This window comes from Coniophora puteana (genome assembly GCF_000271625.1).
Source record: "Coniophora puteana RWD-64-598 SS2 unplaced genomic scaffold CONPUscaffold_10, whole genome shotgun sequence".
Classification (NCBI taxonomy): domain Eukaryota; kingdom Fungi; phylum Basidiomycota; class Agaricomycetes; order Boletales; family Coniophoraceae; genus Coniophora; species Coniophora puteana.
Window position 1 is genome coordinate 880,437 of NW_006913062.1, and position 24,170 is coordinate 904,606.

The 24,170-nt window shown below is 55.3% G+C and overlaps 6 protein-coding genes across 6 annotated transcripts; 4 read left to right on the forward strand and 2 right to left on the reverse strand.

Annotated features, from left to right (window-relative positions):
- Window positions 1–99: 99 nt before the first annotated feature.
- Window positions 100–2,146, forward strand: CONPUDRAFT_108248 (diphenol oxidase-A2). Its single transcript, XM_007773238.1, has 5 exons — window positions 100–379; window positions 438–771; window positions 821–1,233; window positions 1,290–1,666; window positions 1,729–2,146. The coding sequence occupies exons 1-5, from the start codon at window positions 121–123 to the stop codon at window positions 1,879–1,881; spliced, it is 1,536 nt and encodes a 511-aa protein (XP_007771428.1). The 5' UTR covers window positions 100–120; the 3' UTR covers window positions 1,882–2,146.
- Window positions 2,147–2,252: 106 nt separating this feature from the next.
- Window positions 2,253–4,078, reverse strand: CONPUDRAFT_167405 (uncharacterized protein; the record flags this gene model as incomplete). The annotated part of the gene is made up of 6 exons (XM_007773239.1): window positions 3,951–4,078; window positions 3,596–3,823; window positions 3,455–3,530; window positions 3,272–3,402; window positions 2,733–3,210; window positions 2,253–2,335 (listed from the first exon to the last, which is right to left on the reverse strand). The coding sequence occupies exons 2-6, from the start codon at window positions 3,764–3,766 to the stop codon at window positions 2,253–2,255; spliced, it is 939 nt and encodes a 312-aa protein (XP_007771429.1). The 5' UTR covers window positions 3,767–3,823; window positions 3,951–4,078.
- A 2,219-nt stretch (window positions 4,079–6,297) lies between these two features.
- CONPUDRAFT_83811 (uncharacterized protein) lies at window positions 6,298–11,875 on the forward strand. Its single transcript, XM_007773240.1, has 4 exons — window positions 6,298–9,090; window positions 9,164–10,991; window positions 11,045–11,443; window positions 11,514–11,875. Exons 1-4 carry the CDS (start codon window positions 6,713–6,715, stop codon window positions 11,610–11,612), a joined length of 4,704 nt encoding a protein of 1,567 aa, XP_007771430.1. The 5' UTR covers window positions 6,298–6,712; the 3' UTR covers window positions 11,613–11,875.
- An 89-nt stretch (window positions 11,876–11,964) lies between these two features.
- On the reverse strand, window positions 11,965–14,415 carry CONPUDRAFT_167407 (PIN domain-like protein; the record flags this gene model as incomplete). Its single annotated transcript, XM_007773241.1, has 5 exons — window positions 11,965–13,165; window positions 13,222–13,994; window positions 14,042–14,204; window positions 14,259–14,321; window positions 14,375–14,415. The coding sequence occupies 5 exons, from the start codon at window positions 14,413–14,415 to the stop codon at window positions 12,067–12,069; spliced, it is 2,139 nt and encodes a 712-aa protein (XP_007771431.1). The 3' UTR covers window positions 11,965–12,066.
- Window positions 14,416–15,341: 926 nt separating this feature from the next.
- On the forward strand, window positions 15,342–19,892 carry CONPUDRAFT_83812 (coatomer subunit alpha-2). Its single transcript, XM_007773242.1, has 14 exons — window positions 15,342–15,540; window positions 15,594–15,707; window positions 15,759–15,839; window positions 15,888–15,982; window positions 16,044–16,626; window positions 16,675–17,051; window positions 17,109–17,340; window positions 17,396–17,534; window positions 17,586–17,982; window positions 18,039–18,237; window positions 18,290–18,819; window positions 18,871–19,197; window positions 19,248–19,520; window positions 19,572–19,892. The coding sequence occupies exons 1-14, from the start codon at window positions 15,492–15,494 to the stop codon at window positions 19,812–19,814; spliced, it is 3,639 nt and encodes a 1,212-aa protein (XP_007771432.1). The 5' UTR covers window positions 15,342–15,491; the 3' UTR covers window positions 19,815–19,892.
- A 1,119-nt stretch (window positions 19,893–21,011) lies between these two features.
- CONPUDRAFT_108255 (spindle pole body interacting protein) lies at window positions 21,012–24,090 on the forward strand. The gene is made up of 10 exons (XM_007773243.1): window positions 21,012–21,154; window positions 21,212–21,409; window positions 21,475–21,535; window positions 21,583–22,326; window positions 22,387–22,685; window positions 22,737–23,025; window positions 23,079–23,351; window positions 23,409–23,567; window positions 23,622–23,744; window positions 23,814–24,090. Exons 1-10 carry the CDS (start codon window positions 21,042–21,044, stop codon window positions 23,997–23,999), a joined length of 2,445 nt encoding a protein of 814 aa, XP_007771433.1. The 5' UTR covers window positions 21,012–21,041; the 3' UTR covers window positions 24,000–24,090.
- Window positions 24,091–24,170: the final 80 nt, after the last annotated feature.

Consider the following 24,170-nt stretch of genomic DNA (forward strand, 5'->3'; position numbering starts at 1 on the left):
TCGCGTTTTGCTAATGTGCTATATGGAGCCATATGGCAATACGCTCACGCGTCCCTTGGGGAACGCGTCACCGTCCTGATTTTGAAGTCTGCGCTCACTTCCTAACATCTCCTCGCCACCATGTCCGATGTCCCAATGAACCCACCCGCAGACAAGAAGACGGACGAGAAGTCGTCGACCGAAGAGACGAAGAAGGCCACGCCCAAGCCCCCGCCGCCTCCCGCCGTTGAGATCAAAGCCAACATTGGGCTCATTGAGCGCGCCGTCAATGACATCGAACCGCGGTTCACGCATCGCGTGCTTCGCTCACTAACTGCCCTTAGAAAGCGAATCAACTACGATGTACTCAGAGAGGCTGTTGAGCAGAAATGGCCAGGTAGTGAGTGTATTACGCGTACATCTACGCAAGCGAGAGATGATTAACCTGGGCATAACAGACTCATCGCAGGTCAAGGCGGGACTACTAGCATGGCTTCCGCCTGCCTCTAGCCCCTCTGGTGGTGATATGGATGTTGACAAGTCTGCGGACGCCAAGGGCTCGGATTCAAAGGCCGAGCCTGTTCCTGAGGCTGAGATCTACTTCCGCCTCCTCCTCATTCATCATATGCACACATCGCCGGACACGTACCGCAAATCTATCGAGCTCGCAAACGACACAGTGGAGAAGATCCAAGTGCTGAATAGACGCAGTATGGATCCGATTGCGGCCAAGGTCTGGTTCGCACTCGAGCGCTCGTATGAGCTTGGCGGGGAGCTTGCAGACGCACGGCCGTATGTTAAACTCCAAACTTGAGTGATCATATTTACTAAGATAATGTAGACTCTTCCTTGCCGCCCAGCGGACCGCTGCCCTCCGTAACGACGATGACACCCTCGCTTCGCTCATTAACCGCCTCCTCCGCAACTATCTTCATTATTCTCTATTCGATCTTGCCGACAAGCTTGTCTCGAAGACAACTTTCCCTGCTTCCGCCTCGAACGCGCAGCTTGCGCGCTACCACTACTCCCTTGGACGAATCAAGGCTGTCCAGCTGAATTACACCGCCGCCCACACGCACCTCCAGCAGGCAATACGTCGTGCACCGGCTGCCAAAGTCGCACCGGGATTTTACCAAGCTGTCCACAAGCTCAGCGTTGTAGTCGAGCTCCTCATGGGTGACATCCCAGAGCGCTCAACGTTCCGTCATCCTGTCCTCGAGCGCCCACTCGAGGCGTACTTTGACATTGTCAAAGGTACAGTATACACCATAATACCCACGTCAATCCATAACTGACTTTCACTCGTCCAGCCGTCCGTTCTGGCTCCCTCGAGGACTTCCAGAACACTCTCGCGCGGCACGCCGAGACGCTCAAGGCCGACAAAACGTACACGCTCATCCTGCGCCTGCGGCAGAACGTGATCAAGACCGGGATCCGGCGGCTGTCGCTCTCGTACGCGCGCATCGCGCTGCGCGACATCTGCATGAAGCTGCACCTCGACTCGGAGGAGGACGCGGAGTATATCGTCGGCAAGGCGATCCGCGACGGCGTCATCGACGCGACGATCGTGCACGAGCAGGGCTGGATGGTGTGCAACCACCAGCGCGATGCGTACGGTCCCGAGGTCGCGGACGTGTTTGGCAAGCGGATTGGGTATTGCTTGGAGTTGCATAACCAGAGTGTTAAGGTCAGTGGTCTTTCGGTCGAGGAGTTTACATGGCCAAAGCTGATCCTGGCGATGTGATATAGGCCATGCGGTACCCGCTCAATGCGCATCGAAAAGAGCTCACTGCCGCTGAGAATGCTCGCGAGCGCGAGAGGGAGCTTGCGAGAGATATTCAGGAGGGCGATTTCGATGGTGACGAAGACGGTCCGGGTGGACATATTGGTGATGCATTCTAAAAGAAAGTGTTTTACTGCCCTAATGAGTTCATGCGATGCATTAACCTTGTTATTGATGTTGAGTGGCTGATGCATTGACTCGACGGACAGCCTTCATGCCAAATGTCTAATCCTTTGTAGTGAAATTACGTGCGTGGCAAAGGGAATTCTCGCTGGCATTGTCAACCATTGGATCGCACATAACTGTGCAGGTAGATCGAGGCTAATCTCCAAATTACTCAGTAGCCAACATCGACGCTCGCAACAAAATATAAGAGCTTTCTTTTATCTCGACGTGCCAAAGAAATCACGAAAATGAAGTATGAGTACAGAGCAACATTCCATCAAAACCGCTCAACCAACACAATTAAGCATTGTGATAGAAGCAGAAATTAATATGAGAGCGATTCCCCCGAAGAGTTCTGGCAGCGGCTAGATACGGCTCTGGGGATCTCAGCGTCACTGAGCCCAGGACCTAGGAACCAGGAATTATGAAGGGCCTTCTCACCGCTGAGTTACCAGCATTATTTTTCATGTTTCCTCAAGCCTCAAGCCACGAGTGCTTTCACGTTATTTTATGAGAATTTAACACCAAGGGAAAGTGGAAGCACCTGTGAATGAACGGTCGTTTTATCGCAAACAGGTGAAAGCTCGTCGCGAAACCATAGTGATTCATGTAATCGACCGTTGTCTTTCTCCGACCAGCTGCGACCGAGAGCGACTTCGCGATATTCAAAGTATATTTGAACGCTTGAACACTGGTAGTGCTAACACGAAGCTCCTTGCAGTAGCTCCCGCCGTGACCCACGCTCGAAAACGGATGTTTCTTAAACCAAACTAGCTACCCGATAAATGTTTGGTGCTTGACCTACCCCACTCAAGGCCCGGCGCGCGCGACGTCCAATAACGACAGATGTTGCAGATATCCATCGTCAGTTTGTCGGCGTGGACGTCGTCATCATCATCGTCACGATTTTGGAGCCCTGGCAAGCGCGCGCCGGGGCGACGGCTCGGACGGCTCGGATGCCCCTTGAACGTGGCGGTGATGCTAGCGAACAAAGGGTGCGCGTCCATGCCCGAGCTGACGTGGAACTGCGAGCAAATGTTCCAGATGGCGAAGTGCGGTTTTATGTGGCTCGTGATGGGGGGCAGCGTGGAGAACGGGTAGGGGTGCACGGTGCGGCACGGTATGTGCGCGCGCCTGGCAGCGGCGGGGAGTGGGCTGCGGTGCTTGTGAGTGCGACTGCGCCGGTGCTGAGGCGAGGCGGGAGGGGTTGTGGTGAAGAAGTCGTGCTTGAGGGCTTGCCAGGGGATGACGTAGTATTTGAAGGATGTTTGGCCTTCGAAGTGCTACTTGGGCCGATAATTTGAACATGAATGAGAATTAAAATTAGAGTGGGCGGGGTATCACCTTGTCGAGGCTGCTGATCGCCGTGCTGGCGCTGTCCTCTTTGAGCAGCCTTAAGAGGGCCCGGACGATGGTGGGCTCGGGCATTAAGAGCCATTGATGCTTGTAAAACTGGTCGCGCCACTGTCTCTCGACTGTGTTGCGGATGTCAGTTTCAGATGGAAGATGCCTGTCTGATGTACGAACCAAAGAGGATGTTGGAAGGGCCGGTTAGATCTAGGCGTTGCTGGCCCATGCCCCAGGCATATTCAATATGTGCACGCTGGTTACGAGGGCGAGTGAGTACTGTAGTCTGAGAGTCTGAGTGATGAGCAAGGGGCGACATACAGTGCGGTCGTCGGTATCGAGGGGAATTATGTAGCAACGGACGAGGTCGGCCTTCTTGTTCAAAACTGGGCATAAAAAGGGAGCACAAACTTGTGAGGTGTCGGTAAGGCATGGGTCGTCATCAGCCTCGGAGGCGACAGAGTCTGAAGGGGACCGCTGAGAATTTTGCATGTTGCCCACTCAGGTGGAGCAAGCTAGGACTTGTAAGAACTTGCAGAATGCATGCAGCTTTGTTATAATTTTGAGTTCAAGTTCAAACTAACGTCACAGTGGGCAAGTACGAAAGGAGAGCAGCGCTGCAGCCAAACCGGCGGCCATCCTTGCGACCAGGACTCGAGACCTGATAATTTCGTACCTTTTCTTATTCTGGTCGTAGATAGCTATCTTGACGGCGGTGCGGCTGCATGGTACTAGAGACCTAGGTGATTGCGCAATACGGCCCGTAAAAAACTGATGCCTCGCTGGCAAGTTTAAACCAGTGTCAATGAGTAGGATATTCTGAGCTGGCAGGCTGAAAGATAAGCAGTTGCTTCCACTTCAAGGCTAGTAGAGCACGATCAGATCGCTATGGGGCTGAGCAGAATGATGGAGTTGCAGGTAATGATAAAAATCGAGGACGGACTTCGAGGGCAGGGGCAGCCCTGAGCTTGAGAGCAGCGCAGGCTGTTCAGCAGAGAAATTATAGCCAGCTTGGTCAGGCGCAAGACACAGGAAACGGGCTTCGGTGTTGACCATGGGTGCAAAGTTCGATTGTACGGGATACTACAGTATAGGTTTAGCGTAGCAGAGTGGAGAGAATGGAAGCAAAAAGGAAGTAGATCCATGTGGGGAAAGCCGACGGCTGTGCCCGAAGAGGCAGGAGGTGGTACGTAATCTCGGGGTTTTTGTGTTGATCACGGGTGGGTCAGACTTTGTGAGCGAGCAGAGTGACATCGCCGGAGAGACGTTGGGGGGAGATACTGGAGATATCACACACAGCCATCCATCTCATCTCTCTTTCTCTCCCCCACGAGCATGGCAGAACGCTCAAGATCGTGGACCTACGACCCCCCAGCACACCAGAGGCAGGGACAACCCAACCCCAACCCCAACCCACCTCCAGGCTGGCAGCGCAACCCGCACCTCAACCAGGGCTTTGCTCCTAACCAGATCTTCAAGCCAGGTCCACCGCCCCCCATGGCTGACCTCAGATACGCCCCTCCCCCACCCATGACCCATCACCACCCCAAGAGTCCATACCAGCACCCCAATCTGAGCACATCCAACTCCGCTCTCCAAGGCCGTCCCCCTCCATCCCCAGCCCATGCCCGCCCAGCTCCTCAGCAGTCTTACTTTCCACAGCATCCTGCTCAACCACCACACCCTTCTCTAGCTCGAACACCCAGTCACCGGCCTTTGCCCACTCCGACTCCTGGTCCGGGTTCCACACCTACCCATCATCCTCAGCATTCGTCGGGATTCAGCCAAAATGGCTTCGGTTTTCAGCAGAACCCAAACTTTCGGCAACGCCCCGAGTCGCTTCCTCCCCCCATGCGCGGCACTCCTTCCCCGTCAGTTCCTATCCCTATCGAATCTCCTGCTCCTTCCCGCCCCGCGATCATAAACCCGCAGGCCTCCATCGGCGAGGCTTCACCACCGTCCTCTACCTTCAGTGGTTCAGTTTCGGGTGGCCGGCGCCCACTGCCGACACCAGGCGGTCCTGCAGACGCGGGTCGCACTACGAAACATCAGAGCCTGGATCTACGTAATGGCATGCCGACTCCGACCAGCGCAGGAAGTACGAATGCATATGCGGAGGATCAGAGGCAGCACATACAATTACAGAGACAGACGTCTTCGGAGGTTCTGTCCCCAGGACAGAAGTTTGTGCCCTTCTGGAAGAGGAATTTGCCTGCCGGCCCTGCAACTACTATAGCCTCGTCCTTTAATACAAGTACGTTGACTGTCTCCCCTCTTTTCTGTTCTAACACTAATTTTTCTGCCGCAGATGCAGCCCAGCCACCCCAGGGCCTTGCCTCGGAACGCAGAAGCACCGTATCTGGCGCCGCGTTCGCCATGCCTGCTCCACCTGCACCAGCTCAACCTCAACGGCAATTCCAATCGCAAGCACCCCAATCGCAACCCCTACATCCATCACGATCTCCCTCATTCGCTCCTTCTCGCTCACCACAGCCCCCACCGTCCTTCCAACCACCCCCACAGCACCCGTCCCAGACGTATAGAGCGCATCCGACCTCCTTCCGGCCGCACAGTACGAGCGTCAACTCTGGCCCCGCTGGTGCACCCCTTCCGCCTGGCCCGCCCCCGCAGCATCCATCACGCCCTGCGTCAATGTCGCTCTCGACGAGCGCGAGCTTCAGCTCGCTTAACAGCACCTCTGCGACCAGCAACGACGGCGGTGGCGGGAGCGCGAACTCCGCGACAAGCGCGAGCTCCTTTGGACACGCGAGCACGCCGCCTACGAGCGCGGGCTCGGGGTCCGGGTTGTTCAGCAGCCCGCCGGGTTCGGCTCAAGGGGTTTTCAAGCCGCCGCCTCCGCCGCCCTCGAGCTACCATGCGCGGCCTGGGCTGGACCGTGCGCCGTCGACGCAGAGCCAGACCCAGACCCAGAGCTCGTTCGCGGGGCTGCCGCCGGGTGCGCAGGCGCCTGCGTTGGTGTCGGGCGGTGGTAGCGGTGGTCTTAGTCTCAGTCGGCCGGCATCGAGGGCGGGGTATGGGTCCGCTCCTGCACCGCAAGTTGGGTATGGACAAGGGCAAGGATTTCCTCAGCAGCAACCAGTGCAAAGTCAGGGGTTCCAGCAGATGCCCGCTATGCAAAGGCCACCGTCGAGCCAGGGCCAGGGCCAAGGATTTTCGCAGTATGCGCAAAATCAAAGTCAGCTACCGCGGTCGCCGTCGAGCCAGGGATTTTTCCCGCAGTACGCACAGAGTCAGGGACAGGGACAGGGACAGGGACAGCCACCACGGTCGCCGTCGAGCCAGAGTTTCGCGAGGCCACCTTCGAGCCAGGGCTTGGGCAGCCACGGGCCGCGTCCGCCGTCAGTACAGGGATATGGGCCACGCTCGCCGTCAAGACAGGGGTTCGCGCAGGCTCAATCTCCGATTGCGCAGAGTCAGATGGCGCAGGCGCAGGCGCTCCCGCCGCGCACGCATCCGGCGCAGCCGCACCATACGTATTCGCGCTCGCAGCCTGAGAGCTCGTTCCCTCAGTTTGCGTACGGCACAGGTGGCGGCGTAGGGAATGTGCAAGGGCAAGGACAGGGACAGCAGCAGCAACAGCAGACGCGTCCGCAGACGGCGCATGGTAGTCGGCCGTTGCAGGGGCATGGAGCGCTGCCGCAGACGCCTGGGTCTGCGCCTTTGGAGCAGCAGGGGTTTACGGAGCAGCAGCAACAGCAGCAGCAGCAACAACGACAGCAACAACAGCAGGCGTTGCAAGAGCAACAGAAAGCGGCGTGGGCTCAAGCGCAAACGCCTCAGCCACAGGCGCAGGCACAACAGACGAGGGCGGTGATAGCTTCACCTTCGCCGGCTCCGGACCCGAGGGCGAACGCAAACACACCCAAGGCGATTACCAATGCCAACGCCAACGCCAACGCCAACGCCAACGTCAATACAAACTCCAACGCAAACGAAACCTCGGATCACACCCACGTCCGCCCGCTTCCCGCCCTGGGCCGCTCGCGCTCGCTGCACCAGCGCGAGCCCGCGCGCACAGCCGCGGAAGACGCGCGCAACCGCGCCGGCTCCAGAAACGGGAACGGCGGGGAGCTCGTGTCCGTTCCGGGCGGCAAGGTGCCCGCGGGGCTGTTCAGGCGCGGGAGCCGGAACGGGAGCGCGAGCCGGTCTGTGAGTCCTGCGCCGACGGCCGGGATGATGATTATGGATAAGGGGAAGAGTAAGGCGCCGACGACGATGGACGGGGCGTCGCCGCTTGCGGAGCGCGGGGAGGTGGAGGAGGGGTGGAGGAGGATTAAGGGGAGTGGGTTGGCTGAGGATGGGGATGCATGGAGGGAGGGGTGTGAGGGTGAGGGTGAGGGTGAGGAGGCAGGGGATGGGCGGTATCACTATGGGATGATATCGGGGAGGGCAAAGATCGACGAGGTGCCGTCGCCGCCGCGCGGGGGGTCGAAGACGCCCCAGCAGCAGCAGCAGCAAGAACAGCTACGACAACATCTGCAGGAACAAGAACAAATGCAACTGTCCCCGCCCTCGCGCTACCCGCTCCAGGAAGACGACGATGACGGCGTGACGGCGTACGAAACGGCCGACGACCGGTCCAACACGGACTTTTCGTCGCCCTCGTCGGACCGCACCCGCGCGGCCGCGCCACCCTCGCCGTCCCCATCGTCCTTTGGCGCGGGCGCGGCTGCGCTCACGTTCTCGCCCGGGAACCAGCCTCTGCCCTTGCCCCTGGCTCGCACGAGCACGCCGCCGACGGAGGTCGGCACGCCCCCACGCACGCCGTCGCCCGTTGCAACGGAGTCGGAGCAGGAGTCACCGCAGTACGGGATCCGTGATTTGCCTGCGCGCTCGAGGGGGTCTGTTGGGTTTGGGATTGGGGCGGGTATTGCTGCTGGGGTGGGCATTGGGATACATGCTCGTGCTGGTTCCGGTTCAGGGGCATCGGGAGTGTCGTCAAGACAGGGACGGGGGTCGCCCGTTAAGTTTGTGGTGGGGGTGGAGGAGACGGCGAAGAAGGGTTTTGCGGGAGACGTTGGGCGGGAGATGTGGAGTGGAGAAGGGGAGGAGGAGGAGGAGGGGGCGGATGATATGTTGTCGAGGACGTCGTCGAGGAGGACCGGACGCGGGTCGCCTGTCAAGTTCAGCGTGGGAGGATTAATGCAGGAGCAGGAGCAGGAGCAAGATTACAGCGAGGACGATGACGATCTCTCGAGGGTCAGCGTCCTCAGCAGAAGTCGTGCGGGCTCGCCGGTCAAGTTCGACGGCGGGATGCTCGTCGAGAGCGGGTCGCCGTCCAAGGCTGGACGAGCGAGCTTGCCTGTGTCGCCCAACAAGATTGACAGCCGCGCGCTGCCTCAGTATCACGGCGTTGCGAGGAGCGGCTCGCCCGTAAAGCAGATGGCGGCGATATTCGCGACGAACGCCGGCTCTGGCACCAGCAACGGCAACAGTAACAACACAAGCCGGGCCAACTCGCCGAGTCTGAGCCAGCGGATGTCGTTCACGGGCAAGACGTACAGCGCGCCGCTGAAAGGCGACGCGGGGGACGTGTTTGGCTCGTCCGTCAAGGCTGGCGTTGGTGCTGGTGCAGGCAGGCATACTAGGCCTAATAGCGCGCTCGATGGATCAGGCCCTGCATCTGGATTTAATACTGGGTTTGGTTCTGGTGGTGGGAGTAGGAGGGGAAGCAGCGTTGATCTGACAGGGCTGGCGGGTCTGGAGAATGCGCCAACGAAGGGGTGGGTGTCGAGTACGAGCGGGGCGCAGAGCCGGACGATGAGGTTGGCTATGGGTGTTGAGGACGAGGATAGGTAAGGATTTTTATTTTACTTCATTTTGCTTCGAGACGTGTGTGCTGATGATTTTTTTCTGTGGATTTTGTAGTTCGTCCAGCCAAACTCGGGTTTCCCGTGAACCTAGCCCTGCTCGTGGCCAGCAAAATGTGTTTGGCCAATCTGTTCCGCCGCTCCCGCGTGCCCCTAGAGGCGGTGACGGTTTTTCGGCGGCTCAACAGAAGATGACGACGTTCTCGCGTGGTGACCAGCCTCTTACACAATCACCGATCCAGCCACCGCCGCGCCCGCCTTCGGCGTTCCAGCGCACGGTTTCGCCTGATGTGTTGGCTGCGCAACAACAGCAGCAGTCGTCGAATGCGTTTGCCAGAGGCCGGGAGCAAGCTTTGCCTGCGTTGCCTCAGCCACCTTCGTCCCCATCAAAGCCAAGGCAGGAACCAGTACAACAACAGCGGCAGGGGAGCGCATGGGCACCTGCGCTTCCGCGGACGCCGACCGGGACGAAACAGATTCTACATAAAATTCCAAAGCAAGGAGAACAATTGCCCCAGACACATCAACGGATCGGGTCCGACAGCTCTTCCATCTCGCATGTCGACACGGCCATCAACCTCCCCTGGCCGAACCCGCCTTTGCACAGGCCCGCCCCCTCAGAAGTCGGAGCGACTCCTCCACGCTCCGTGCTCTCCAAGTTCGCGAAACAATCTCAATCTGCACGCGGGGCAAGGCAAGAAGGCAGTCTCAGCGAGGAGCCGCCGCAGTCCGCGTTCGTCGCGCTGCGGCAGCGTCCTCAACCACCTGGGCGCATGAGCGTGAACAGGCAGCAGCCCGAGGTGAAGGTGAAGAACGTCGCGCAGGCGAAGCGGCTCTCGCTCGACCGCTCGCAGGCGGAGAGTATGCAGCGTCATAGGGGGTATGAGCCAGGGTTGGATTTGGATCTGGATGTGGTGCCGCCGCAGGCGGTATCGGCGGCGAGGCGCACACCGTCGCCTGGGCCTGCGCAGGCTTTCCAAAATGCGAGTCCGCGCTCGCCGCCGAAGATCGAGACTGGCAACGCGACGCCAGGCAGGACTCCGAAGTCGTCGAGGTCAAGCGGAAGGAAGGATAGCGTTGATTCGCCGCTGATCAAGGCCGGCCCGGGCATGGGTCTTCCGAGTGCGCCTAGTATCGACGTGACTATACCCGATATACATTTCTCGCCCATCGAGCCGCATACGCCCAAGACGCCGACTACGACCACGGTTATGAAGAGAAAGAGCGTTCCAGTATCCCAGCCGCCACCTCCACCTCCGCGTGCCATTAACGTGTCTTCGGAGGCGGATGTGCCCGCCCCGCCGAGCATTGCTGTTTGTCCGCCGGTGATTGCGATTGATAATTTCGATGCGCCTTCGGGGCCGGTTATCAACGTGTCGGGGCCACCTGAAATTTCTGTGTCGGGGCCAGAGATTTCTGTGTCGGGCCCACCAGAGATTACGTTCTCGGTTTCTGGGCCTGATGAAGACTCGAAGGCGGGTATGAACGGGAACAGCAATGCGAGAGACGGGAAGCCCAACGGCACTAGACACTCGCAAACCCAGTCTATTCCATCGAGGACAACAAACGCCAGCTCAGGGTTCGGCGCGGGCAAGCGCGAACTCCCGAGAGCACCTGGACGCGGCGGATCTGAGCCCAACGGTTCTGTCATGTCAAACGGCCGAGCGGCGCCATCGAATTACTCGGCGCAGGGTGCGGTTTCGGCGCTGGGCCGGGGTCTTGCGTGCGGTGGATGCGGGCGTGCGATCATCGGGCGTGTTGTGAGTGCTATGGGCCAGCGGTGGCATCCCGAGTGCTTCAGGTGCTCTGTGTGCGGGGAGTTTTTGGAGCATGTGAGCAGCTATGAGCGGGATGGGAAGGCGTATTGCCATTTGGATTATCATGAGGTTTGTTTTCCAATATTAACATCGGTTATACATACTAACCATCAGACGAACAGAACTTCGCACCGCGCTGCTATCATTGCAAAACGCCGGTTGTCGAAGAGCGCTTCATCACGCTCGACGACCCCGCGCTCGGCAAGCGCGCCTACCACCTACAACATTTCTTCTGCGCTGAATGTGGTGACCCGTTCCTGCCGCCCTCGGATGCGGGCGGAGCGGGAGGCGAGATGCTCATTAGCGGAGACGGCGAGTTCGACCTCGGCGACGACGACCTCGCAACCGGCGCGGAGGGCGGCGTCGGCTTCACGGTCTACAAGGGCTACCCCTACTGCGAGGCGTGCCATGTGCGGCTGCGCCTGCCCAAGTGCAAGAAGTGCAAGAAGGCGATTCGCGACGGGACGAGGGCGGTCGAGGCGCTCGGGGGAAAGTGGTGTTGGGATTGTTTTGTGTGCGAGGTAGGTTTTTCTCTTCATGTTTTATATTCGTGTGTAAGGCAAGGTACTGATGGTTGATTTAAAAAATTAGGGATGCGAGAGGCCTTTTGAAGATCCGTCGTTCTTCCTTAGGGATAATATGCCGTTTTGCGAGCCGTGCTTTAGCATCATCCTCCGGAACGAGATATAATTTTCCAGTTTTGGTTCCGTGGCCAAGCTCGATGTCTGATGATGTCCCTTGGTCATTGCATGCCATCATGTTTTTCTTTCGCTTTTCTTGACGATTCTAATGTTTTAACGTTCTGATGTCCTAGCGCAATGCCACGATCTTGTTTTTGCTCTCATTCCTGATACACTGCTTCAATTTTGCTTTCTGGTCTGTGTATACCTCATCATCCATCGATATCCATCGCACGCATCACATACTACATACCTCCATCCGCATCTTATCACACCCCCTGCATTATTTATGCGATTTGATTTTCTATGCAAGATTAGTTCACGAACATTGATGTTCTTCATCCTCTCTAATTTATTTCCAGGTTCAGAATATTATTGGTGTCGGTATGTCGTCAATGATCGTAATTAAGGTTGAGTACACTATGTGTCTAATGCAAGGACTATGTGATTGTGTCTGTTTCTATCTAAAATGCGGATGGATTGTCGCTGAAATAGTTCCCGGTCAGAGCATCATGATAGTCTCCATGATCGCTGTGTGTCCATTGTGGGTCGCAGCGTTCGAATATTTCCCTCACCTTCTCCAAGTCCGCCTTCTGCTCTAGTAACCGGGGATCTGGGCAGGGTGGAAACGTCGTATAAACGAGACGAGCAACCTCCACTTGCCGAAGGTAGGCCTTGACGGATTCTTTCGGCGGGTACTTTGTCTCCTCGGTGAGCATCTTCTCGATGGTCCCGTATTTGCGGATGAAGCGCAGCGCGCGGGCGGGGCCGACATTTTTAATACGCTGCGAAAAATCTGTGCCGAGGAGGATAGCAAAGTCGACGTACTGCTCGTCCGAGAGCTGGAGCGCGTCGCGGACCTGGAGGCCCTCGAGAAGCATGAGCGGCACGTCCTTGCTTGCGATGTTGCGGAGGAGCGGGACCTCGTACACGAGCACGTCCGTGTCTTCGCTCGCGACATAGTCGGCCTGCCCGTGCGCGACCATCGACGCCGCGACGGCCTCGGCCTCGTACGGACCCTGGATGTCCACGCACGGCACGCCCATAGCGCGCAGGATCTCCTTGCACTGGTCGTACGTCTCCGTCGTGGGCGGCTTCGTGCGGCGCGTGTACGATTCCGAGACGAGCACGCTTTTCTCGGCGAGGGTGCCGATCATCGTGTCTGCGTTGACCTCTTCTTCTAGTGGTGGGGCCGTCGTCGCGGAGAATCGGATGACCCAGTCCCAGAACTTGCCCTCGTCGAGGGTCATCTGGAGCTGCGATTTCGACATGGCGAGGGCAGCGCGGGCTTCGGTTTCTGCTTCACCCTCGTCGTCTTCTCGGTCGGGTGCGGCGGATGCAGAAGGGCCGCTGGGGGCTGGGAGGGAGATGACTTCGCTGGTGCTGAGCTGGTAGCCTTGGTAGAGGGAAGCTAGGCTTTCTCGTATACCCTCGGGGGAGGTCGTAATAGCACCAACAGGCTCCAGATCGGATGGTTCGCCTTCTCCTTCCGAGATTCGAAGCGCCTGAAGGTCTGCTGCGAGCATGTCTTCCTGAGCCTCGGATTCCGCTGGCTGTTCGACACTTAGATTATTTTTGTAAGCTTACGAAAGATAACACACAACATTCTCGCAACATACCTAGCGTCGAGTTGTGCCGGATGTTCCTGTTGTTCCTGCTGCACTTGCTGCACCTTCTTCTCCCGTTTCTCCCGTTTTGCCTGATCGCGTTGCCCTTGGTGCTCCTGCTCCTCCCGCTGCACATCCTGTACCTGTCGCTCTGGCAGCACTTGCTCCTCCCGCAGCGCCTCCTGCACCTGCACTTCCCGTTGAGCCTCCTGCGCCTGTTGTTCTCGTTGCACCTCATGCGCCTCCTGTTCCCGTTCTGTCTGCCGCTCCTGCTGCTCCTGCCGCTCCCGTTGTTTTCGCTGTTCTCGCTGCGTCTCCTGTACATGTCGCTCCAGCTGGGCTTGTTGCTTTCCTTGTTCCCGCTGACATTGTGGCTCCCGCTGCTGGGATCGCTGTTCCTGCCCTTCAATTCGCACCTGCCGCTCGCCCTCTCGGTCTTCAGCCGCGAAGGATGCCACGCTTTTCCAAACAGGTTGGCCCAGTCTCTCCGTTAGAATTTCGGAATCTGAGATATGCTGTACAGATACATCTTCTAGTACCGAGACAGGTCGTTTTGAGAAGCGAGGCCCTCGAGGGGATATTCCTTCAAGGACCGTAGGTATAGAATACGTGCTTGAGGTAGCTCGGAGCGACTTCAATTCTTCTGTGACCTGCTCACGCTCTGCAGACTTGAGCTTGCGGTATTCAGGCAGAATGCGCTGAATTTTCTTCAATCTTCTTAGCCTGTCATCCTCAATGGCCGCACGAGCGGTATCAACTTTGCGAACTTCTTTTCTCCGTTCGTTCTGCGGTAATTTCAGTAAATACCAGCATGGGATAGCGAGTTGCCCACCTCGCGGGCTTTCGCCTTATTACGCTCCTTTCCATCGAAGACACAAATGGCGCGAATGTCGCAGCTGTTTAGCTCGGATATGATACGATGCCACCCAAGAACATGTCTATAGCGGTGCGGCATGGGTGCAAAGTGCAAGCGCATGGTAATGAGCGTCCCATCTCTGTTAGATTATAAGGACCAGTTCGCGTCGTTTAATGAGAAACAGTTAACCTACATGGCCACCGTCTTACCGCGAAGGGAGTTCAGACGGTCCGGAAGCGTTTTGATTACCTCTGGGCTGAAAGTAGGGAGGGTAAGTCCGACTGGCTATATATGTAAGGCATGACATACCATGTTTTCTGGAGAAACGGCGTCAAGCCAAGAACGCCCATATAATACGCAAGATGGGCGAGTACAAAACTCGAAGGAGTTTGTGTCAGGTGAATGACTTCATCCCTCCCCGCTTCAGACCGTGGAAACGCGTCACTATAGTTAGCGAAACGCGCTTTCCGCGTGGGGACGACGCGTTTCTCAAACCTGCTAATGACTCTCACTGGCTTCCTTGTTTTTGTCAATGTCTCAGGCCTGCAAACTGATTTCAAACTTATCAAATTATTGGCCTAAAGCCGGCGACGCCCCATGCCGAGCTGACTGTGCTGAGACTACAGATCTCATTGCTACTTTTCTTCGGCAAATACTCAAGGGATCTTGGAAAGAACACAGTACGGACGAAACAATCTCGCCAACAGAACCAATGAGGCGATAAATATGCAATCTTTATGTGAAATCGACACGATTCTTGACCAATTACCGAAATCTAGTCAGGAAAGCTCACGAAGACGCGAATTACACAGGGTTAGCTATGCTGGATGGAACGAATGAATACGGACCGAAAGTCGGAAGAATCTGTCTCGCTTGCATAGAGTCAGCACCTCGACTTGCTGTCCGAGATTTCACTTACAAGGATCTGTAGATTCCGGTCAACTAAGAGAAAAATATCTTAAGAATGAAACTTGGCGGTGTCACGATAAGTACTACCTGATCCTATTGACGGCGTTACTGATTAATTACTTGCTTAACATGGTGAAAGTGGTATGGTTATCGGGGACAAGTACTCGTGTGTAAAAGATCTAAATAGTTCAAATAGCGACTTGAGATTGAGTGCGAGTACGATACGGTGCAATAAGACTCGGATCTACCCAAGAGAGAGCAAAGTTCGGAGCGTGTGAACATGATTCCCTTCTTGACTTTTTGAAACTCCGCACCAGCCACGTCGTAACACAGGGCAGGGCAGTGGTCGGGCACGCGGGCGATTGTACTGCGTTTGAGCTTTGTATATCGTCTTTCCTCTTACTCTATCGGTCTACGCGGGTTGTGGTCTCGATTAATCTTTTCTCAATTCAACGACCCCGGCGCGCTCGAAATTTGGACATAACACTGGAGAGCTGATCCTCGCGCGTCGCCCATAATGTCGGTTATGCTCACAAAATTCGAGTCCAAAAGCAATCGCGTCAAGGGTGAGTCCGATATGTATCCCTGACCTACTGCGCATTCAAACTGTCAGTTCAAGGGCTGGCCTTCCATCCGACACAACCCCTTCTCGCCGCGTCTCTCCATAATGGAAGTGTGCAACTGTGGAACTACCGGATGGGTGTGTTGGTTGACAGATTCGAGGAGCACGATGGTGTGTTCGTTCCGATTTCGCGTTTGCATACTTCATAAACATCTATGTCAGGTCCCGTACGAGCCGTGGCTATCCACCCCAGCCGAGCACTTCTGGTCACTGGAGGTGACGACTATAAAATCAAAGTCTGGGGTAGGCCCAATCTTGACTGTCATCGATTCGTCCCTGACATCTTTCCAGACTTAAAACCTCAAAACAGGCGTTGCTTGTTCACTCTCCACGGCCATCTTGACTATGTCCGAACTGTCCAATTCCATCATGAGATGCCCTGGATTGTACGTCTCTTTAGATCGTCTCGTCTGCCATAGCTGACGAACGCTGGCGTGTCACGTCCAGCTCTCCTGCAGTGACGACCAAACGATTCGGATATGGAACAGCACGTCGCGAAACTGTATCGCCATCCTCACTGGACACTCCCACTACGTGATGTCCGCACAATTCCATCCCAAAGAGGACCTCATTGTATCCTCGTCCATGGACCAAACTGTTCGCGTGTGGGACATCTCCGGACTGCGGAAGAACACGCCGAATCAGAGCAGTGGCCCTAACAGCAACTTCGAGACCTTCGACACGTTCTCCACGGTGAAGTACGTCCTCGAGGGTCACGATCGCGGTGTCAACTGGGCGTCATTCCACCCTACTCTTCCCCTCATCGTCTCAGCGGCCGACGATAGGACGATCAAGATCTGGCGCATGAGCGAGACGAAGGCATGGGAGGTCGACTCATGTCGCGGTCACTTCAACAACGTCCTGAATGCGACTTTCCATCCCAAACACGAATTGATCGTTTCTTGCGGAGAGGACAAAACTGTGCGCGTTTGGGATCTTGCGAAGCGCACTGCTATCCAGACATTCCGGAGAGAGCAGGATCGTTTCTGGGTTCTTGCTGCTCATCCTCAGTTGAACCTCTTTGCAGCGGGTGAGCACGGACTAGTTATAATATTATCATCGTATTCATTGTTATTAGGTCATGACAGTGGTCTCATTGTATTCAAGCTGGAGCGCGAGCGGCCCGCCTTCGCTGTGCATGCCGACTCCCTCTACTATATACGTGACAAATACGTTCGCTCCTACGACTTCAACACCGGTGCAGATATTGGCCTCCTCAGTGTTCGCAAATTCGGCAGTCCCTACGTACCTCCCCGCACTCTGAGCTATAACCCTGCGGAGCGTGCTGTGATTGCGACTATCTCATCTGACAACGGCCTGTACGAGCTGGCTTCGCTGCCTGCCAATGCAAGCGGGGACCTTAAGGACTCTTCATCGGATGGCAAGCGGGGGTCTGGTAGCAGTGCCATCTTCGTCGCTAGGAACAGGTTCGCAGCGCTCAACAAGACGAGCCAGGTTGGTGGACACATTTCGTTCTGGCAAAGTAACAGAAGGCTAATTTTGAATACGTAGCTCATTGAAGTTCGAGACTTGTCGAACTCCGTTCTCAAGTCAATCAAGCCTCCTGTCCAGACAAATGAGATTTTCTACGGCGGCACGGCGTGCTTGATTCTCAGCTCGACGACTTCCGTGGTCCTGTATGATATCCAACAACAGAAGACCATCGCCGAGCTCAACAGCCCACCTGTGAAGTATGTTGTTTGGAGCGCAGATGGTCAGATGGTGGCTCTCATGAGCAAGCACAGTGAGTTTATATACGTTTCTTGACTACGCTCGTTACTTACATGCTGCTTTTTAAGCTATTACTATTGCGAACAAGTCCTTCTCGCAGAACAGCCTTGTCCATGAAACTATTCGCATCAAGTCTGGCGCCTGGGATGATGCAGGCGTATTCATCTACTCTACGCTCAACCACATAAAGTACTGTCTTCCTCAGGGGTACGTTTTCAGGACTAATTTCCGCGTGTATAATGACTGATAATTTTGTAGTGACCATGGTGTCATCTGCACCCTGGACAATCCCGTTTACCTCACTCGCGTCAAGGGCAAGACTGTGCACTGTCTGGACCGCTCTGCACGTCCACGAACTATTACCTTCGACCCAACTGAGTATCGCTTCAAGCTTGCGCTCCTCCGTAACAATCATGAGGAGATGCTGCATATTATTCGGACGTCGACGCTACTCGGCCAGAGCATCATCGCATACCTCCAGCAGAAGGGTTTCCCTGAGATCGCACTTCACTTCGTCCAGGACAAGAACACGCGTTTCGACCTTGCCATTGAATGCGGGAACATGGACGTTGCGCTTGAGATGGCGAGGACGATTGATAGATCGGAATGCTGGGAGAGGCTTGCACAGCAGGCTTTGAAGCAGGGCAACCACAAGGTAAATTTGGGAAATACCAGTATTCTTCTCTGAGCGCATTCTCACATTTATTCTAGATCGTCGAGAAAGCATACCAGCAGACTAAGAACTTCGATCGCCTGTCGTTCTTGTATCTCGCTACTGGCAGTACCGAGAAGTTAACGAAGATGCAAAAGATTGCTGAAGCCCGCGGCGATCCCATGTCCAGATTCCACAACGCTCTCTACGCTGGTGATGTCCATGGTCGCATTTCCGTGCTTCGTGATGTTGGCCTTTGTAAAGCCTTTTCCCATCCCACGCGAGTATTTATCTGATGAAATCCGGCTAGATCCCCTTGCTTATCTCACTGCGAAGACCAACGGGTTGGACGATGTCGCGTCGGAAATTCTGGAGGCTGCTGGATTGACCGAAGCCGATGTGGATGACGTTCCGTCGTTTGGCCCGTCTACTCTCAAGCCTCCTCCCGTTGTTACCTCGACCACTAATTTCAACTGGCCATCCCTCTCTACGGGCGAGAATTTCTTCGACCGCGCCCTTGCAAACGGCGGCCTCGAGGGCGACGGCGACGTTCCTCATGTCAATGGCTTCGACACTGGTGCTGGCGCTTCCAACGCTCTGGATGACTGGGCGCGAGAGGAGGAGGCGCACGAGGATGAAATCGATGAAGAGGGCTGGGATCTTGCTGCTGACGACGCACATGCCGACGTCAAGGACGAGGAGGAAGAGGAGGAGGTTGTCGAGGAAGAAGAGGAGGGTGCTGGTGCAACGCCAGGAGTTAGCGAGACGGAGCTCTGGTCACGAAACTCACCTTTCGCGGGGGATCATGTGGCCGCCGGTGCTTTCGAGTCTGCTATGCAGGTATGTTCCTTGTATTTCCTCTCGAGTTGTGTGTGTCTGACTATTGTCCAGCTATTGAACCGTCAGTTCGGTGTCGTGAACTTCGCTCTCCTGAAGCCGTTCTTCCTCTCTGCATACCGCTCCTCCCATGCCTACCTCTCTCCTGTCGCGTCGTTGCCTCCTCTCCAGTTGCACCTTCGACGGAACATCACCGAGACGTCTGCCGGACGTATACTCCCTGTTGCAACTCGGACGCTAGCGTCGATACGCGCCGAAATTGCCGAGGGTTTCTCGCGCTTCCAATCTGGGAGCAAGCTGCCTGAAGCTAAGGACGTCTTTAAGTCTGTGCTTCATGGATTGCTCCTCGTTGTGGTGTCGTCGAACGCAGAGGCTACACAGGTAATTATACAACTTTTTTGTTTAAGAATATCGTACTGAATTTTCGATAGTGGCGCGAGTATGTAACCACTGCCCGAGAATACCTTCTTGGTGTCTCAATTGAGCTCGAGCGGCGACGCGTGGCCCAAGACCAGCCGGACAATATTAAGCGCAGCCTCGATCTCGCTGCCTACTTCACGCACTGTCAGCTGCAACCACAGCATATGCAACTCGCTTTGCGAAGTGCTATTACTGTGTACGCCAAGGCTAACAACCACGCCTCCGCTGCAAGATTCGCAAGACGCCTGCTTGAGCTCAACCCCGATCCCAAGATTGTTGCACAGGTAAACTTAGGCGAATTAGTCTGCTATAATTTTGACTAACGGTGATCACAGGCACGGCAACGCATCGCAGCGGGCGACCGCAACCCCCGAGATGCTGTCGAGATCACGTATGACGAGTTCACAGAGTTCGAGATCTGCGCCGCTACGTTCACCCCGATCTACAAGGGCGCGCCGTCTGTCCATTGCCCTTACACCGACGCAACATTCCTGCCCGAGTTGAAGGGCCAGCTGGACCCGCTCACCGAGCTCACCGAGATCGGAGCCGTTGGGACGGGTTTGCCAGCACCGCTGTAAGGACGGGGTGTATGCGGTTGTGCGATGCTTATAGACGGACGTGGACGTGACGGTACACAGTACTTTGTAAATGACCCCAGTAATCTGACCTTTTTCTTCTACTTCTTATTTTTTCTTCGATTTTGAGGGAACGCGATCACGTGTCAAGATGGTAAACCGAGTTGAATATCTGGATCCGCCTCTCATTCTCCTTACACTCTTCAGTCGCCATGGATGAACTAACATACTCCTCGCCCAAGCCCAAAGACACTGAAGCACACGAAGAGATTATCGCTGGAAGTTCTTCGCTAGGTGCCTCTCGTCCTCGCCTCGAAACTGCGCCGCCGAGCCCTCCAAAGAACGATGGGTTCAATACTCTAGAGGAAGAGCTCGCTCATCCCTATCCGAGCCTAGACTATGAAAGTCACGTAACCTCGCCTTTCCAAGAAGACATTGCAAAAGACGTGGAATTTAGAGAGAGTAAGTCTCCGAGCAATCTTATCATTAAGCGCGGTGTTTTCTGCCAGGGTGCATATATGCGTGTGCATATACAACATGTGCTTATCTTGTGCAGCCATTCGTCGCAAGATACTGTATGCTGCCATGAACGCGTTCGCGTGGTCAAATGCGCGGCTCGTACACGAGCGGATGGCGATGACAGACACGCTCGACGGCCAGATCGAGAGCCACCTTCAACAGGAGCGGGAGCAAGGCAGGTCGTCTCTTTCGTCTTTGATTTCATTCGGTACGCCGAGACCGTATTCCTTTCTATGCCCACTTTCCAGCGTACATGCTGCACATTTTCTCCGGTTTATCATGTTGTATCTCATGCTGAAGGACATGTCGAGTAGAACTCGCCTGGGCTCACGTGCGCAGGCTCTACGACACTATCAATAACGCTGTTGCTGGTCTCGCTAGCCTTGGGTGACGATCGTTCTCTAGCAGGCTTGCTTTGTGTACCAAATAGTGAACGTGATGACGTCGATGTGTGCTAGGAGGTCCGAGGTGCACATGGTTAAAATGCTACTTTGTCAAGTTACCTATAGACGCATACGCATAAGGAAATTTGATGATGATCTTGTGTCTCTGCCGCGGACTCTGTTGTTGCACATGTGAATCGGACCGTTCGACTTGGAGCGCTGCATCGTATTCCCATCCTTGGAAGCTCAGGCGGGGTGATGCAACCGTAAAGACCGTGCCCTACGACGTCCAAAGACACCCGCTGCGAACCTCTCGCGCGCCCACGCCATGGAATCCCACAAAGGAGACCATTGCTCCTTCGTCCTACTCGCAGAGTTCGACATTGATAGTGGTGCCCAACTCACCTATCAGTTCCCTCAACCTCTCGGCACAGATGAAGGGTAAGCTACGTCCGCTTTTACTACGATGTATGCGTCATAATGGTGGCGGAACGACAGACTGGTCGCCCACCTCATGCTGCCGGACGGCGCGGAACGTCATCTCGAAGACTGGACCATCTTCTTCCTCAACCAAACCTCGTTCAACACCATATCGCCCGTCCTTGCACTTGAAGGAGATGAGCCAAACGAGACGCACTCGGAGCTGCTATATGTGCTTAACCTTGTCCGGACGAAGCATGATAAGACGGCAAGAAGGTACGCATTGTTGCATCACCGCTCTGCGCGAGCGACACGCTGACAATAATTCCTTGCGATCGCAGAGGTGCCGTGGTGAAAGCCATGGCAATATGCACCCGTCATCCTTTCATCCAGATTTTCAAGGTCTGACTCTAGTCGTCGAGCGCTTCATAGTTGATGACAGAAACTAGCCTGTCCTTCTGCTGGCCCTGGACGACTACTTCAGCAACCCCTCGCAAGAGTGTCTTTCTCGCTTATTCGATGCCATCAACAACATGGACATATCCGCAGCTCCTACCCTCTCCCGTGCCGAAAAACTCATCATGCGGTCCTGCGAGCGGAAGGATGTCTTTTCCGAGAAGTTTGGCATTGGCCCATCGGACCTGCAGCACTACGTGAATGGTCACAATGGGACCCCTCCTAAAGCGCACAGGACCACCTCGTCAAACGGATCACACTCGAGTGAGGAGTTTTCCAGGATGCGCGCCGGTACTCCGCACACCAATGGTACCGGAGGACGCGAGCGGTCCATGACCCAGAGCAGTACCGCAAGCCATGCCCAACAAGTTAATGGCTCATCGCCTTCTGAAACGTCGTTCACTTTAGGTGGAAGTGCTGTGTGGGTCGGCGATGAGAGCGGACTACTTGAGAACCAAGTGGGTGTCGCTGTTGGCTCCGGTCCGGGTAGTGTCACCTCTGTCGGGAGCAGTGTGTTGGCGAGCACCGGCCGCGGCCGTAAATCGACAGACGCCTCCTCGTCCTCGTCGCACAATTACAACAGCGCCTACAGTGGTGCTATCCCAACCTCATCAGATCCTTACCTGCGCACTGGACTTTCAAAGGATACCCATTTCTACCAGACTACGATCTCGTATAAGGGACACCATTTACCCATAAAAGTACCTCTATCGACGTTCCCTGAAGAGGTTGGCGAAGTGAGTCTCAGCAACCGCTCAACGCCAGTCAGGAATAAACCTGATGCATTTTTTATCTAGTATTCACTTATTCAGCTCATATCCACGTTCTCTACGCCGACAGTGACAGTGACCGGACCGATTCACCCGCATTTGCATACTAATGGGAACGCGACACACCCCATAGTCATCTTGTTCAACGCACTTGTAACTGGAAAGCGGATTCTCTTCCTAGGACACAGTATACCCGCGGGACAGGTCGCAAGCTACGTTTTGTCGGCCTGCGCGCTCGGCTCTGGGTGTGGTACCGTGCTAAGAGGGTTTGTGGAACGAGCGTTCCCTTATGCAAGTTTGGCGGGTGGAGAGGATTGGGTGTCCATGTGAGTCCATATTTCCGGTAATAAATTGTTGCCGACCTTGCCGTCTCACAGCCCCGGGTACATCGCGGGTGTAACGAATCCGATTTTCGAGACATCAGGAAACTGGGATCTACTCATGGACGTCGGCGCCGGGCGGGTGGTTGTTCACAAGGACATCCATTCCAGTTGTCCACCAACCGTTACGCCGCCTGCCATCGTACCCCTCATGAACCGGACAGGCACTATGCGTAATGAAAATTCTGCACCAGGCGATGATGACGTGAAGCGCGCTGAGAAGGAGGGAAAGGACAGTACACAATCGTCGAAGTCGGAGAGTTTGGACAACATGTTCATTGAAGATGTTCGCATCCTTTACCACTCTAGCCCACGTTATCTTAACTGATTTCTCTCTAGCTCATCGCGGCAATATCCTTTCACTTCGGCGAGAACATCGTTCGTTTGCGCTTTGCCGAATATGTCTCCCGTTTCGTACGGCTAGCTTCCCGCTACGAGGAGGTCGCGGTGGGCTCTACTAAGCTTAGTTGGCCTAGTGCGCCTTTCGTTGAGGGTTCCCTGGGTAGTGGAATCGTGTTTCCGGACGAAACGGCTGCAATCAAGGAACTTGCTGTAAACACGAGCCGCATCGAAGGGTGGAGGCGGAGTACATCATATCAGTATTGCGTGCAGGTAATGTATCATTCAAACATGTCCGCCCTACGAAATTATATTGACAGTTTAAAACAGGACTACCAGAGCGCTCAAGCAACGGACAGCATACAGGGCTTTGATGTTCGTCACCAGCTGTCGCGTTTGCGCATGGTCAAAGATCTCCCAGACTCAGAAGTGGAGTTGATCATGAGTACATTACGTGACAACGTGGAATCGTACGAGCAGGTCGTGGAGGTACTCACACATATCGTTCCATGCCACATCTTACGTTGCTGATAGCCGCTCTAGCTCCTCTCATACGCGCCACCATTGGCAGGCGGCCTGCAACCTCTCAGCTTTGGACTGTTTCACCAACAAGAACCGGTCCGTGAGGCGACCGTGGACTTGTTTAACCAGCTCCGCAGTTATCCTGTGCGTGTTCTCCGCGACTCACGGCTTGTGGTGTTTCTGATTTTTCTGATCGTTGACATCATCGAACAGGTCGGTGTAATTTTCTTGCAGGCTCTGAACCACTTCCAGCGCTACGCCTATGTCCGACAAGCCCATGCGCGCGAGTCTCGGTCGATGAAGGAACAGCCTTGCGGACATCTTGCACCTCCGGCGCCGCCCATGCTTTCTTCGCGAACACCTTCAAATCGCAGTGAGATTAGTTTGGGGGCATCTTGATCACAAATGGCGCATGGTTTTCGGAGATCCCTGAGCAGGGACACTTGCATGTAGTTCGTCTATCTATATTTACATATTACCCCGTCGTCTGGACTAGTACCTTTTGTTGTTCGATGTCTCCATCCAATCTAAGAGCATTATGTTCGAATTCGATTCCGTCCAGAATGCATT

Excerpts from the sequence above, each read along its gene's own strand:
- CONPUDRAFT_108248 (XM_007773238.1), top strand. The coding sequence starts at position 121 with ATGTCCGATGTCCCAATGAACCCACCCGCAGACAAGAAGACGGACGAG. Across the intron at positions 772-820 it reads GAGCTTGCAGACGCACGGCC|ACTCTTCCTTGCCGCCCAGC; the intron begins GTATGTTAAACT and ends AAGATAATGTAG. Across the intron at positions 1,234-1,289 it reads GTACTTTGACATTGTCAAAG|CCGTCCGTTCTGGCTCCCTC; the intron begins GTACAGTATACA and ends TCACTCGTCCAG.
- CONPUDRAFT_83811 (XM_007773240.1), top strand. The coding sequence starts at position 6,713 with ATGGCGCAGGCGCAGGCGCTCCCGCCGCGCACGCATCCGGCGCAGCCG. Across the intron at positions 9,091-9,163 it reads GGTGTTGAGGACGAGGATAG|TTCGTCCAGCCAAACTCGGG; the intron begins GTAAGGATTTTT and ends TGGATTTTGTAG. Across the intron at positions 11,444-11,513 it reads GGGATTGTTTTGTGTGCGAG|GGATGCGAGAGGCCTTTTGA; the intron begins GTAGGTTTTTCT and ends TTAAAAAATTAG.
- CONPUDRAFT_83812 (XM_007773242.1), top strand. The coding sequence starts at position 15,492 with ATGTCGGTTATGCTCACAAAATTCGAGTCCAAAAGCAATCGCGTCAAG. Across the intron at positions 15,708-15,758 it reads CAGATTCGAGGAGCACGATG|GTCCCGTACGAGCCGTGGCT; the intron begins GTGTGTTCGTTC and ends CATCTATGTCAG. Across the intron at positions 17,052-17,108 it reads CGCTCAACAAGACGAGCCAG|CTCATTGAAGTTCGAGACTT; the intron begins GTTGGTGGACAC and ends TTGAATACGTAG.
- CONPUDRAFT_108255 (XM_007773243.1), top strand. The coding sequence starts at position 21,042 with ATGGAATCCCACAAAGGAGACCATTGCTCCTTCGTCCTACTCGCAGAG. Across the intron at positions 23,026-23,078 it reads ACAACATGTTCATTGAAGAT|CTCATCGCGGCAATATCCTT; the intron begins GTTCGCATCCTT and ends ATTTCTCTCTAG. Across the intron at positions 23,568-23,621 it reads CGTACGAGCAGGTCGTGGAG|CTCCTCTCATACGCGCCACC; the intron begins GTACTCACACAT and ends TAGCCGCTCTAG.